Here is a 14,146-nt window from a genome sequence, read left to right on the forward strand (position 1 = left end):
TACTGATGACAGAAATGGGTAAAGGAACATCCTGCTCGCATATCGACTCCAACTTCCCTTATAACGGTAACTGTGGGAGGAAGCAGATAAATGAAAGAAAATGAGAAAAGAAGGACGCTTTGCACCCTGAGTCTCCAGAGAGCTGTAATTAAATAGGCCATCAGATGTTCAGTGGAGCAGATTCACACACACACGCACGCACGCACACACACACACACACACACACACACACACACACACACACACACACACACACACACACACACACACACACACACACACACACACACACACACACACACACACACACAGAGCATCTCTGGAATGCAGTTGTTTTCCTTTCAAGCAGTGTGACACGTAGTCCCTCTATTGTAGGAAGGAGCCTGAAGAATTTGCATGTGCGCACACACACACAAAGTTGCCCAAAGAACAAATGTCAGGATGCCCTATTTTGTTAAATACATGGATATAGGAGAGTGAGATAGCAGAAAGACCCTACTATTTAGGAAGAAAATCTAATTTAATTCTATGTTTTGTACTACTTGCTCAATTGGATGTAAAACTTTCTTCTCTCCTTCTCTGATCTTATCTCTTTAGACGTTTCTCCAAAATAAAGGAAGGTGGGGGTTTGAGCCTCAGGGGCAGATTTGCATATGTTTACCCCTGAAGTAGTCACAGGACTATTTTTCTTCAGTTGTTTTTAAGCTACTGTCTTTTCCCCTCTGTATATGTCATTGTATGTTGAGTGGGATGAAGGAGGTTGTTTATTAGTAGCCAAATCCAAAGCAGACAGGAAAGACATTGTTTCCTGATCATCACAGCTCAAAAACAGACACAATAAGATGTTTTTACACAAAAGAATGGTTAGTGGGTTTATTAATGTCTTGACATCAAAATACTTAAAGTAAAGTTAAAGTGTAAGTTTGGCGGAAATTGAAAATAAAGCTATTTTCTGAATGAAAATACATCAACTAAGCCGTGGAGGAAGTAATTTTCGCTCATCACGCAGTTCAGAGCTAGCACGGGTCGGAGCTAGAGTCCAAAATCGCAAACAGTGGGTTAGCATGGGGCCAACAGCCACACGCTTTCAAAATCGCATTTTTAAACCACTAACATTGCTCAAAACAGCGCCAAACCTCGTCAGCAGCTTGCTCTGGGTGTCTACACATAAAACGAAGCACCAACAACTCAGTTCATGAACCCGAAGTTTATAACAGAAGACAGTTAAGAACACTCACCAATTCTACCCCTGCCAGCTCCTCGCGAAGGATAGTCCGTAAGTGTCGATTACCGAACGCAGCTCTCGTGTTCCCGTGTGAGATCTCGCGTGACATGTATGTGCTTCAGATAAGGCTGCTGTCTTGAACTGATTGGAAGTGTATACAAACTATCCCGACGTTTTTACCCACCGTTATTAACTTATATTTGGCCAAACTGCCACTAATTTAAAAGTATACTCGTTTTATTCTGGGCGAAATCTTCAGTTTCACTTTCACTTCTGCATTGCGTTCGGTAATCGACACTTACGGACTATCCTTCGCGAGGAGCTGGCAGGGGTAGAATTGGTGAGTGTTCTTAACTGTCTTCTGTTATAAACTTCGGGTTCATGAACTGAGTTGTTGGTGCTTCGTTTTATGTGTAGACACCCAGAGCAAGCTGCTGACGAGGTTTGGCGCTGTTTTGAGCAATGTTAGTGGTTTAAAAATGCGATTTTGAAAGCGTGTGGCTGTTGGCCCCATGCTAACCCACTGTTTGCGATTTTGGACTCTAGCTCCCGCCCGTGCTAGCTCTGAACTGCGTGATGAGCGAAAATTACTTCCTCCACGGCTTAGTTGATGTATTTTCATTCAGAAAATAGCTTTATTTTCAATTTCCGCCAAACTTACACTTTAAGATGATGAAGCTATTCAGGTAGATAATGTAAACTAAAATTATTCTGTGTAACTCTCATTAGTTTGCTACCATTAAACAATTTAGCTGCAAGTTTTGAAATGGAAACAGCCCCAAATTAATTGTACTTGTTAATACTCTGAATAACACTGAAAAACAACTTGACAAATTATTTTCAGAATATGGTTTAATCTTAATCCCACGCTTATAGTAGATATAATTTTTCTTGATTTTTTTGCGGCAGAGAAATCTTTCTCTTCCTCCTAGCCTTCTTTCTATCCGTACTTTCTCTAGGTCACATCCTCCAACCTTTTTTCAAACTTCGTGTTGTTTAACTCCTTCCTCCCATCCCTCTTACAGAGAGGAGAAGAGTGAGCAGCTTTTGGACACCAGGCAGGAGCTTGAAAACATGGAAGGGGAGCACAAGAGGATTCAGCAAGAGGTAATGCATCTTAGTCACAGCGACCGTGACATGCCTACATGCACACAAACAATCATATGACTTCATCCCCCCTTCACCTGCTCCTCCCTCCTCTTTCTAAGTACTTTGTGTCTGCAGTGCTGCAAGGCTTTAATCAGCTAGGTAGTGACTTAGCTCATTACAGGCTATTAGAGCTATCTTTAGTCTAGCAACAGCCTCACATGGCTTTTGATTTGAAGTGAGCGGCCGGCTGACCGGGTGGCTAACAACCTGGATGCTGTAAACAAGGTGGATGAGTTCAGGGCACGGAGGACTTGTGTATGTGTATGCGTGCTCATGATAATTGATAGTATGAGAAGTTCTGTTCTTTATCTGTTTATGTAACAAAGATTTAGGCTGTTGGGTGGGACTAGATAATCATGAGTCATGATTGTGTGCATCTGTTTACATCTTTATTCATATGGTACCTCATTTAGAGATGTGCATATCCACACATTCATTCTCTATGTTTGGCTGTCAACTCCTGTAGAGCTACCAGTTGGTGTCGGACGCTCGTTCGGCGCGGGCCTACCGTGACGAGCTGGACGCACTCCGAGAGAAAGCGATCCGGGTTGACAAACTGGAGAGCGAGCTGAGCCGTTACAAGGAGAGGCTTCACGACATTGAGTTTTACAAGGCCAGAGTCGAGGTACACAACTGCTTGCACACACACACACACACACACACACACACACACACACACACACTTATACACGCACACAGCGTTACTTAAAGACATGATGACTCTGTTTGTTAAAGGACACCCCCGGTAGCTGCTGCTTGAAACAAACAATTCTTAATAAAATTTGTTGCAGGAGGAAGTATCTCTTTCTCACCATGCATATATTGTATGTACCCCAGTAAATATCTACTACATATTTGTATTTTTTAACTAAATACATTATTCTAGACCCCCCTTTTGTACTTGGTGCCAACCTTTTTGCAAACCTAAAACTTATTTCCACTACTGCTCATACTGTAACTATTAATGCTATTATTACTGATTCTAGTAGTAATGTTGCTATTTCAAGTAATAACACACCTTTTCTGAAGAGGGCATCTCCAAAATATTTGTTTTGGTACTAGTTGCAGTGTTTAAATTTGGTTGTTTATTTTTCATTATCTGCTGATATGGTGGTTCCATAGGAGCTGAAGGAGGACAACCAGGTCCTGTTGGAGACTAAGAGCATGCTGGAGGAGCAGCTTGATGCCACCCGGACACGTTCTGACAAACTGCACCTCCTGGAGAAAGAGAGTCTGCAGCTGAAATCCAAGATTCATGACCTGGAGATGGTGAGATGATGAGTTCATAGATCAGTGTGATGAGTTTTGGAGCTAGACAAGCTGGAGTCAGTAGGGGCAAAAATCGGGGTCAGTAGTAGGGGTAAAAAAAATTAAAAAAAGCCAGAGTAAAATGCCCAAGGCCAGTCATTTCAGAAGTTGTGTGTTCAGCATTTGTTAATCTCAAAACCCTGTCTCCCTCTGTGTTGAATCCAGGAGCGGGACATGGACCGGAAACGTATGGAAGAGGTGCTGGAGGAGAACCTTGTGCTTGAGATGGCCCAGAAACAGAGTATGGACGAGTCTCTCCACCTGGGCTGGGAGCTGGAGCAACTATCCAAGACCCCAGAACACACCGAAGGTAAGAAGAAGATGGAGCCGAGGATCTATTTAGGACCAAGAACGAGTTTCTGTATGTTGGATGAAAGTTAAACAAAGTAGCGTTAATGAAAGCAAAGAATGGGGGTTTGAGTCAAAATATCCTGCTGCTGACACCAACCTGAGCTGACCAGGTTGAAGGATTCAGAAGGCCCACAGACCAGGCTTTGCTCATTGGCTCCTGGCCCTGGCATCATCCCCATGGCTCTTCTGCATTTGCCAGCCTCCTCTGGGCCTTTTTTCCACTTGATTAAGTTGTAGTTAATATTCAGTGGCTCTTGGAGGATAATCTGTGCGTGTGGATTATAAAAGCTGTTAAGAGGTTTAACTAGCCAGGGATCTGGATAAAGACTTTGAGTTGTGTGTTTGTTAAAATGACACTTTAACAGCTTTACCTTGTGTTGTATTTATTATTTTTTGGTGGACTGTGGTTTTGACTTTGAACACCATAAATCTAAACCAAGCCAACCACATTTTCTCGCTTTCATTGACTCAGCCCCTCAGAAGTCTCTGGGTGAGGAGGTGAACGAGCTGACCTCAAGCCGCCTGTTGAAGCTGGAGAAGGACAACCAGACCCTGCTGAAGACGGTGGAGGAGCTCAGAGGAGCAGCCAGTCAGGATACTATGACAAAACTGGCAAAAGTCAGCCAGGAAAACCAGAGGCTGAACCAGAGAGTAAGCAGTGGACTGTGCATTTCTGTGTTTTTTTCTGTGGCTGAGTAAGGCTAAGGTTGACGTTAAGTAACTTCCTGGTTTTTCTGCTTCTGATACTGAATACTGAATACTTTTCTTTGAGGGGCTCCATTCCAGTGCTCTTTCTTATTCATATATATGTGATAATCTACAATGTGTTTCTTTAAAATGCTGCCAAAACTAATTGCACATGATACAAGTGTTGGAATTTCACAGTTTGTAGGTGAAATGCGGGCTTTCACCCATTTACAATACTTACTACTACGTACTTTAATTAGGCATTCTTTGTCACTTTTTAAAATTTCACTTTGCAGCATCTATTGGGATTGTTATTTTCTGGCCCTCATCAGGGTCACCACCAAGATTAGCATATTGGACCTGCATTCCTCTATAATATATCACCCTAACACTTGACTTTTGGCCTTTTCACACAGCAATAGTGAGGAGAAAAAAGGGAGAGAAGGAGAGGGTATAGAGAGAGGGGTGGATAGGAGGATGAAAGAACGGCTGTAAATCCAGATAGCCCTGCACTGCCTTTTCTTTCCCAGTCTTTGACACTCAAACACCCCTTGCAAATAGGAGTCCCTCAGCTATTTTCAGAAACATAAGCCTCTCTATGCGCCCTCTGAATAAAAAGCACAGAATTGTGTTTTTCTCTCACAAAGAAGAAATCAGGAGTGGGAAATTTATTCCCGAGTAACTTGAGACCTCGAGCGAAATCGCATTAAAATGTGAATCCTGGTAGACTTGAACAACAGTATCTCATTTAATCAGGAGTGTGTCCATACATTAACTTGTGTGTGTTTGTCTGTTGTGACGGAATGAGGGGATGTTTTATATGTTTGAATCAACTATAATAGAATAGACTAATAATTGAACTAGCTTCGTGGTGATTGGGTAAAATATCTGAAATTTATGTACGTAAACATTGTTTACAGTTGGAGCAGTTGGGTAGTGAACTGACAGGAGACAGAGAGTCGCTCCACAACGCTGAAGCACTTTGTACTGACTTGATGAAGGAGAAGGCTTTACTGGAGAAGACTCTGGAAACACTGAGAGAAAACTCTGAGAGACAGGTACACACACACACACACACACACACACACACACACACACACACACACGTGCACGTTTAATTTGGGAAGTTTATCCCACCGGCAGATGGTCATAATTTTAAATAGCTGTTCTTGATTTTGTGTAGATCAGTAGAAAGTATGTAAAGTCAGGGGAAAACATTATTCATGTAAGAATCAAGATTCTTCCAAAAATGATTTAAAAAAACTTGATGAATCAGAGGATGGTGTCCTGGGGGATCTCCTCCCAGACCTGGATCAGGGTATCAGTGAGCTCCTGGCTAATCTGTGGCGGTACCTAGCAACGTCTGATGCACCGATGCAGAATGTCCCATAGTTGTTAATTCCTTAAAGAAAACAAAACTACTTGATATGTTTAACTGATTATGCCATAGTGTTCTAGATAGCAGAACAAACGCAATAAAACACGTTACACAGACCGATTTTGTGAGAGTGACTATCATCACATCAAACATTCATGTGCTTTGGAATATTGTTACTGTTGTAGTTTGTACAAGAGACAAGCATATGTTCAGGCAGAACAACACATTCAGACAAACAGGGCGTTGAGACTGTGCGTCATCCATGCACTCTCTATAAAACCATCATCGATTCTCCTTCCAGGAAGCTCCAAGAAAATGACTCAGCTAAGTGTAATTTACTAAAGTCTGCACAGAATTCTTTTCAGAGCAATCTTTTGTGCAATTGATTTGCATTTGGCTCAAAAAACTGGCAAGTGGACCAACCACTATGTTTTATTGACTACACAGATTTCCGGGACTCTGTGGCCCAGATGCAGCCACTCACTGTGTGTCTGCAGGGACTTTGTAGCTAGCTGTTAGACCCAAATCTGACACCTTTGATTAGTTTAGCCATCTGATTTGTCAAATCTGGCTTTTATGAGGCAGAGAAAACGCAGCATGCTGTCCTTGCATGCTAGTGTGGTCAATTTGAATCAGTTTGTTATAAAGATAATGAACTAAAGCAGTGCTGTTCCCCAAAAAACTATATTCAAATTAACTGTATAATCTGTCCAATTGTTATACGCTGTTTTGTGTTTTACATTTCAATTCTGTTCCTTGATAATTTTTGGGGGGTTTTTCATCCAATTAAACTAAACTGAACATGAAGCTGAACCTTTTCAAATCTCCAAGCATCAGCTGTAACTGCCAGTCTCATTATAGCAAGCTGTGTTACTGTAAAATAACTCAGTCTGAAACATGTGAAGCTTAAACATGTTTCGCTCACTATCATCACTTTAAACATAAGCCGTCATTAAAACTCTGCTATCTGTTCTCCAGCTGAAAGGTCTGGAGCAAGAGAACAAGCACCTGAGCCAGACGGTGTCATCTCTGCGCCAGCGCTGCCAGGTTGGCGCTGAGGCCCGGGTCAAGGACGTAGAGAAAGAGAATCGCATTCTCCACGAGTCCATCTGCGAGACAGCCGCCAAACTCAATAAGATGGAGTTTGAAAGGAAGCAACTACGTGAGCAAAATGCTATTTAACCGTTTTTGTGGTTCATTGGAATCAAATTCTTTGTTTTTTCATTTCGAATTGAAGGCATCAACATTCTGGTCGTCTGTCCTTTTTGCAGGTAAGGAGCTTGAAGTGGTGAAGGAGAAAGGAGAGAGAGTAGAAGAGTTGGAGATTCAGATGCAGAAGCTGGAAAGGGACAATGAGAGTCTGCAGAAGAAAGTTGCCAGTCTTGGAATCACCTGTGAAAAGGTCTGTTTCCTCTGTTAGTCAGTGGTTTCCCCACAGGGTCCAACTTCAGGTACCCCCTGTTCCATGATGTTAAATTGGATGTGGAATATTGGAAATGCTTGACTCTTCATCTTCAATCATCCCTTGTGTATGTATAGGTATCCTGTTTGGAGAAGGAGAATAGCGATCTGGAGGCAGAGGGCCGCCGTCTGAAGAAGAAGCTGGACTCTCTGAAGAACATGGCCTTCCAGCTGGAGGCTCTGGAAAAGGAGACCTCCCAGCTGGAGCATGAAAACCTGGAACTCCGGCGCTCGGCTGAGAGTCTCCGGTCAGCGGGCGCTAAGGCCGCTCTACTGGAAGCGGAGAACAGGGAGCTGGAGAGTGAGAGGAGCCAATTGAAGCGCAGCATGGAACTGCTCAAAGCCTCGTCCAAAAAGACCGAGAGATTAGAGGTAAAACTTCAGCACTGCCAGTCATACAGCAGGTACACCTGTGGATGGAGATCAGTGTTGATGATGCAGTCATGTGTGGTGAGAGACTGTAGTAACAGTTTTTAATCAGTTACTTCAGCAGAGACGTGTGTCAGACCAGGGCACTACATGTTACATTTTTGTGATTTATTATCACTAATGAACAGTTTTACAGGTATGTTACAGAGGTTCTGGCATATAATGGCACCAGGGAGCAGTGCAACTAGTTCATGGATGCTTTTAATATCCTAATCTGGCTTTTCCTCTCCCAGGTGAGTTACCAGGGCCTAGATACAGAGAACCAGCGCCTGCAGAAGGCTTTAGAGAACAGCAGCAAGAAGATTCAACAGTTGGAGGCAGAGCTGGTGGAGGTGGAGACTGAGAATCAAACCCTCCAACGCAACCTAGAGGAGCTCAAGATCTCCAGCAAACGCCTGGAGCAGCTAGAGCAAGAGGTAGGCAATAAAATAAACCGTTTATTCAACATACATATACAGGTGCTGAAATACAGGAAATGTTAGCCTGAAAACAAATACAAATGGAATTTTGAGTCAGTGTAAACACATTTTTAGACTGCACTCTTCTCACCATCAAGTGTGTTAGCTGTAGATGGTTGACTGACGCAGCTTCAGGGACTTTTTGGGGGGATGGACTGATTCTGCCTGGCAGAATGAGGTCAATCAGATTGGCTCAAAACTGTATTTGAGGCAGACTGATGGGACTATTTGTGTCGCAGCATTGTAAAGAATACTTAATGTTGAAATACATTTAGTAAAAATGTTTTGGCACATAACAGCACTGCCACTCGTTTAGTTAATTCAGCAGAGTTGGATTATTCCAGATTATTTGTCAACATTTCTTTTTGGACCATTTTAAATGAATCTGTGTCCACTTTTAGCCAAACATATATTTACAAGGCATTTAGACTAAAAGTAAATTTCATCGAATGCTGTTTTATCCATTATTTTATCCCACAGAACAAGATTCTGGAGCAGGAAAGCTCCCAGCTAGAGAAAGACAAGAAGCATCTGGAGAAGGAGAACAAGCGGCTGAGGCAGCAAGCCGAGATCCGCGACTCCAAGCTGGATGACGACAACCAGCGGATCTCCACCTTGGAGAAAGAGAATCGGACCATGGGCAAGGAGATGATCTTCTTCAGGGACTCCTGTACACGAGTCAAAGACCTGGAGAGAGAAAACAAGGAGCTGGTCAAACTGGGCACCATTGATAAGAAGACCCTCAACACACTCAGAGAGGTAAGAATAGAAGTCTGCAAATATTAGTTTTCCCAAAATGTCTTGACACGGAGCTTCAAATTCTTCCAGAGTTATCCATCATAATCCTTTTGTTGATGAAGGTGTCATGCTATTTTTCTTCTTAAGTTGGGAAGGCACTTGAGGAAAAAGACATATTTTTTTCTATTTACTAATCACTGCTAAAGTGGCTAAAGACACACCACGGATGAATACTGATTGGGATTGATTGGCATTATTTAATAACCCTGGCCACTGAAGCATTATTACAGTGTTGCATTACAGCATTATTACATTTTTACACTCTGGCTCAACGAGCAAGGGAGAGAGCAGAGCAGTGGACAAGCGAGATGGAGAAGAGAAGGACTTGCTTGAGTGAGAACAAACCTGGGAATCTTCTCACAAACCTGCACATGTCATCCTGCTCTCTCTGCCTTTCTGTGTCAGCTCTGTGAGTCTCGCAGAAAAAGCGTTGGTTTTGGCCTGGGAATGACAACGGGCTGCACACCCTGCTTATTGGCTGGAGGTTACACCCCCACACGGGGTCCAAATGTTCTTTGCCGATGCCCAGAGGAGTCCTGAACACAGCAAAATAAGAAAAAAAGAAAAATGCAGGCAGAGCGCAGTCAGGCACCGCCACTCATTTGGGCTAAAAGCGATGAGTGTGGGGATTTATTTCCTTATCTGTTTAATGTTGTTTTTTTTAAGAAAAAGTTTCATATTAAACATTAAAACCCATGCATATGCATTATTGTCTGTTGATGATTCGTGGTAGTAAGACTGATGGTTTATTTATGTGTGTTAATGTTTAGGAGCTTGTGAGTGAGAAGCTGCGTACTCAGCAGATGAATAATGATCTGGAAAAACTGACCCATGAGTTGGAGAAGATTGGACTGAACAAAGAGAGGTTGCTGCATGACGAGAGCTCTGATGACAGGTGAGATTTCACAACGGCACAAAAACTCACAATGTTCACTGTTCTGTGATGAAAATGGACCAAAATAAGACCGTAAAGTTAATCAATGATTGAAAGGAATTGGTACAGTCCAAATAAATCATGTGTTGAAGATTCCATCAATTAGTCATCTTTCTGCACCCATATCTCCCCACCTGTTACAGTCTTGCCCAGAAGCCAGCTGGCTTTGCTCCAATGTGACGATAATGCAGGATTTAGGATTACAAATGTGTGACACTCTAGATAACTTGAGTATTTTTTTCCAGGTTTAAGCTCCTGGAAACCAAACTGGAGTCGACTCTGAAATCATCTTTGGAGATTAAAGAGGAGAAGATCGCCGCCCTAGAGGCCAGACTGCAGGAATCTTCCAACCTCAACCAACAACTACGCCAGGAGCTCAAAACGGTCAGTAAGACACAAATCTGTACAAACATACAGTATGTTGGAAGTGTTGCATGATGATGCTTCACTCCACAGTACAGCAGATGCAGTATAAAAACACATTCCTCTCCCAAAGCCAAAATGCCAATTTCCTAGCCCGTCCACTTGAGAACAACGTGTCCCAACGTCGTTTCCCTGCTATTCAAATCACTAGAAACACTGAAAACACTGAGGGCTTCTGAAGGCTGATACATTATTTATTCATCCGCTCTTCCACTTCTATCACCAGTTTATCTATTCATGAGGCGGCAGGAGTCTGTGAAAGCCGTGGACTGGACTGGAGGATGTCTGCTTTTCTTTAGGGAGATGTATGCGTTTGGAAATTGCTGACACACATCAGATCCAAAGCTTACGGGCTGAGTGGAAAAGTTGAGGCTTCTATAGATGAACCCTCAGTTTCAGTTAATTTTACAGCCTGAAGCAGAATTTTATTTTCAGCCATCTTGGACTACATGATATTTATATTGAAGGAATACATTATATTGTACTGGAGGAGCAAACAAAAGTACTCAAAGTTATGTGTTGATTTGCGTGATTCTCTCCAGGTGAAGAAAAACTACGAGGCACTGCGTCAAAGGGAGGAGGAGGAAAGGATGGTGCAGAGCTCGCCCCCTAGAGGAGGGGAAGACCCGCAGGCTGTCAGTAAATGGGAGAAAGAGAGTCATGAAGCCACCAGAGAACTGCTGAAAGTCAAAGACAGGCTCATTGAGGTGGAGAGGAATGTAAGTTTTCACAAAATGAGGATGGCTTTTGTGACTTTCCCAATGTGAATGTGAATGCACACATTTGGTTTGTGCGTCTTTCTCTGATTTTATTCTTGTTTATCCAATATCTTATGTGTTTGTTTTTCCAAGAACGCAACGCTGCACGCTGAGAAGGCTGCCCTGAGGAGCCAGCTCAAACAACTGGAAACTCAAAGCTCCAACCTGCAGGCTCAGATAGTGGCTGTGCAGAGACAGACTGCTTCTTTACAGGAGAATAATACGACACTACAGACGCAGAACGCCAAGCTGCAGGTAATCCCCTACACGTCCTGGTGTCCAGCAGGCAATGACTGACTACTTTCTCACAGAATAATACATTACACACATAGATGAAATCCGTGCACATATCTAAATTAAATTGAAACATGAGCAGTCTGCAACAACGTTATATTACTGTGATAATAATCTCCCTTACACTCTCAAGACACCATCTATGGAGATATAGTGTCGATACAGGGATAAACTGTAAAAGGAAAGGATAATGGACGTGAAGATTTTCCATCAAGATCACACTAGCTTGACTAAAATAACTACCAAGGACCTGATAACTATTTTAAGATGCATGTTATTTGAAAGGCCCTTTTAGTAGCTGTATTTCTAAATAAGATATTTTGTGGGTTTTAATTCCATTTACAGATTAAAGTATTATTAGGCTGTTATTTTTGTCGGTCCAGTAGAAGCAGAGTGGGAATTTCATGCACAACTTCACGTACATCCAAGGTGTCTGTGAAGGAAACGCTAGCAATATCTACAACTTTATTGTTTAGACCAACGTGTTTCGGCTTGTGGCCTTCATCAGGACCATTAAACTAATCATTGTCGGTTTTGCTAATTGTATTTATTTAGCCCATTCACAGCGGTGATATATACGTATGATGGGGTCATGATTATTCCTAATAGAAACATATAGTAGGGATAGGATCATATCATGAAATGCTTCCTGAAGTATCCTATAACAGTGTTTAATACAAACGACAACAAACATTTCTACATTTTAAATAAATGATACAAAGCTACCCAATGTTGTTTCAACTTACTGTCTGTGCTGTTACCTTGCCAGGCTAGCTTAGCTCCCTGGTATGGATTTAGCCTTGAACTCACTGTTTGGCAGTAATTCAAACCCTGCTTATGGGCGACAGGATTTACACTGACCATACAGAAGCTTCTATGTGTCTCTGTTAGTCAGAGTGTCTTGATGTGTGTATGTGAGAGCAGGTGTGTGTGTGTGTGTGTGTGTGTGTGTGTGTGTGTGTGTGTACTGGAGGTAAACAGTGTTTAAAGGTACAAAAAGTGTGTCAGCACCTGGACAGAATGTCACTGTGAATACACACACTAGTCATGAGTGAGGAGGGATTTGTGACTAGGAAACCAATGTGACCACAAAGGAAACATAAAAAGAAGCAGTTTTCCTGCTGGTGTTCTGAAGGAGGGGGGGCAAACCAAACAGAGACACAGTGCCCCCTGGAGACGAATACAGCAACAACCTCTGTTTACTGTGCATTTATGTGCTCTGATGTTTGAATTGAGGATGCCAGTACTCCTCTCTCTCAAATCTCACACTGCCTGCACAACGTTTCTTTCCTCCACTTTCCTTTCCTTGTCTGCCCCACTTCTTCGCCTTCATCTCATTTCCCATTAGCGTTATTGTATTTCTTCCTACCCATATTATTAATTTCCCCATTTCATCTTTTCCCTACAGTCTTAAAGCTCCATTCATTGTTTTCACAGTAGTCCTTCTCTCCTCCTTTCCTTCCACATCTCTTTCTTTGCGCCTCCCAATTTGATTCATCTCTGCCTTCATCCTCAGGTGGAGAACTCCACCCTCAGCTCAAAGAGTGCAGCCCTCATGGCCCAGAACGCCCAGCTGCAGACCCAACAGAGCAGCGTGGAGGGTGAGCGCGAGGGAGCTCTGAGGGAGAAGGAGGAGCTGAGGTCCACCTACGAGTTACTTCTCCGCGATCATGAGAAGCTGGCAGCGCTCCACGAGAGACAGGCATCGGAGTTTGAAGCCCTGATTGGAAAACATGGGGGCCTGAAGAGCTCCCACAAGAGCCTGGAGCAGCAGCACAGGGACCTTGAGGACAAGTGAGACTGGGTTTAGGAGCATGGGATGGACACTTGCTCATGTCTTGAATATTGAATATTAAACACCTGGAAACTGTAGACCCATTGGAATAATGATGTATATGTACTTTATAGTCCTTCCTGTCTTATTTAAATCTTTTTCTGTCTGTTTTGCTTTTATGTGTGCAGGTACAAGCAGCTTTTGCAGAGGAAAGGAGAGCTCGAGGATCTGGAGAAAAATCTGAAGGAGAAGAAGGAAAAAATGGCGCTGGAGAATCAAACGCACCAAGCCACAGCTGACCAGTACAAACTGCTCAAAGAAGAAAATGATAGGTCAGATCACACTGTATCAACATGTATTTTACCTTAATGACTCATATGTTCACAAAGTGACTCATGCTTTTAAAGCCCTTTTTACAAGCACCCAGGTCTAATTATTGAAGAGTCCCTCTGCTCTCTCCTCAGGCTGAACAGTACCTATCGTCAGCTGGTGAAAGACAACGAGTATCTCCATCTGGACCATAAGAACGTAAAGAGCCAACTGAACAGTGCCAAGCTGGAACAGACCAAGCTGGAGGCCGAGTTCTCTAAACTGAGGGAGCAGTTTCAGCAGCTGGACATCACCTCCACCAAGCTCACCAATCAGTGTGAGGTGAGGAGACACATTTACCTTCCCATTGAGTTTGAGTGGTACTTAAAAGACAGCTGTCCTTTGGTTTG

General features: G+C 42.9%; 1 protein-coding gene across 7 annotated transcripts in view; it reads left to right on the forward strand.

Moving 5' to 3' along the window:
* The window catches only part of ccdc88ab (coiled-coil domain containing 88Ab), a 61,730-nt gene that overhangs the window by 34,216 nt on the left and 13,368 nt on the right, over window positions 1-14,146 (forward strand). For all 7 annotated transcript variants that reach the window (XR_014597982.1, XM_084021542.1, XM_084021539.1 and 4 more), the window contains exons 9-26: window positions 2,251-2,332; window positions 2,841-2,999; window positions 3,497-3,643; window positions 3,848-3,992; window positions 4,506-4,684; window positions 5,641-5,778; window positions 7,077-7,260; window positions 7,370-7,500; window positions 7,638-7,931; window positions 8,222-8,404; window positions 8,927-9,205; window positions 10,015-10,139; window positions 10,424-10,562; window positions 11,144-11,320; window positions 11,453-11,614; window positions 13,170-13,447; window positions 13,616-13,759; window positions 13,892-14,078. Coding sequence is in view for 6 of the 7 variants with exons in the window: in XM_084021542.1 (XP_083877668.1) it covers window positions 2,251-2,332; window positions 2,841-2,999; window positions 3,497-3,643; window positions 3,848-3,992; window positions 4,506-4,684; window positions 5,641-5,778; window positions 7,077-7,260; window positions 7,370-7,500; window positions 7,638-7,931; window positions 8,222-8,404; window positions 8,927-9,205; window positions 10,015-10,139; window positions 10,424-10,562; window positions 11,144-11,320; window positions 11,453-11,614; window positions 13,170-13,447; window positions 13,616-13,759; window positions 13,892-14,078 (3,133 nt within the window). In the remaining variant the exon portion in view is untranslated. The remainder of the gene's footprint in view (window positions 1-2,250; window positions 2,333-2,840; window positions 3,000-3,496; window positions 3,644-3,847; window positions 3,993-4,505; window positions 4,685-5,640; window positions 5,779-7,076; window positions 7,261-7,369; window positions 7,501-7,637; window positions 7,932-8,221; window positions 8,405-8,926; window positions 9,206-10,014; window positions 10,140-10,423; window positions 10,563-11,143; window positions 11,321-11,452; window positions 11,615-13,169; window positions 13,448-13,615; window positions 13,760-13,891; window positions 14,079-14,146) is intronic.

Source organism: Eutrigla gurnardus (genome assembly GCF_963514095.1).
Source record: "Eutrigla gurnardus genome assembly, chromosome: 11".
Taxonomy (NCBI): domain Eukaryota; kingdom Metazoa; phylum Chordata; class Actinopteri; order Perciformes; family Triglidae; genus Eutrigla; species Eutrigla gurnardus.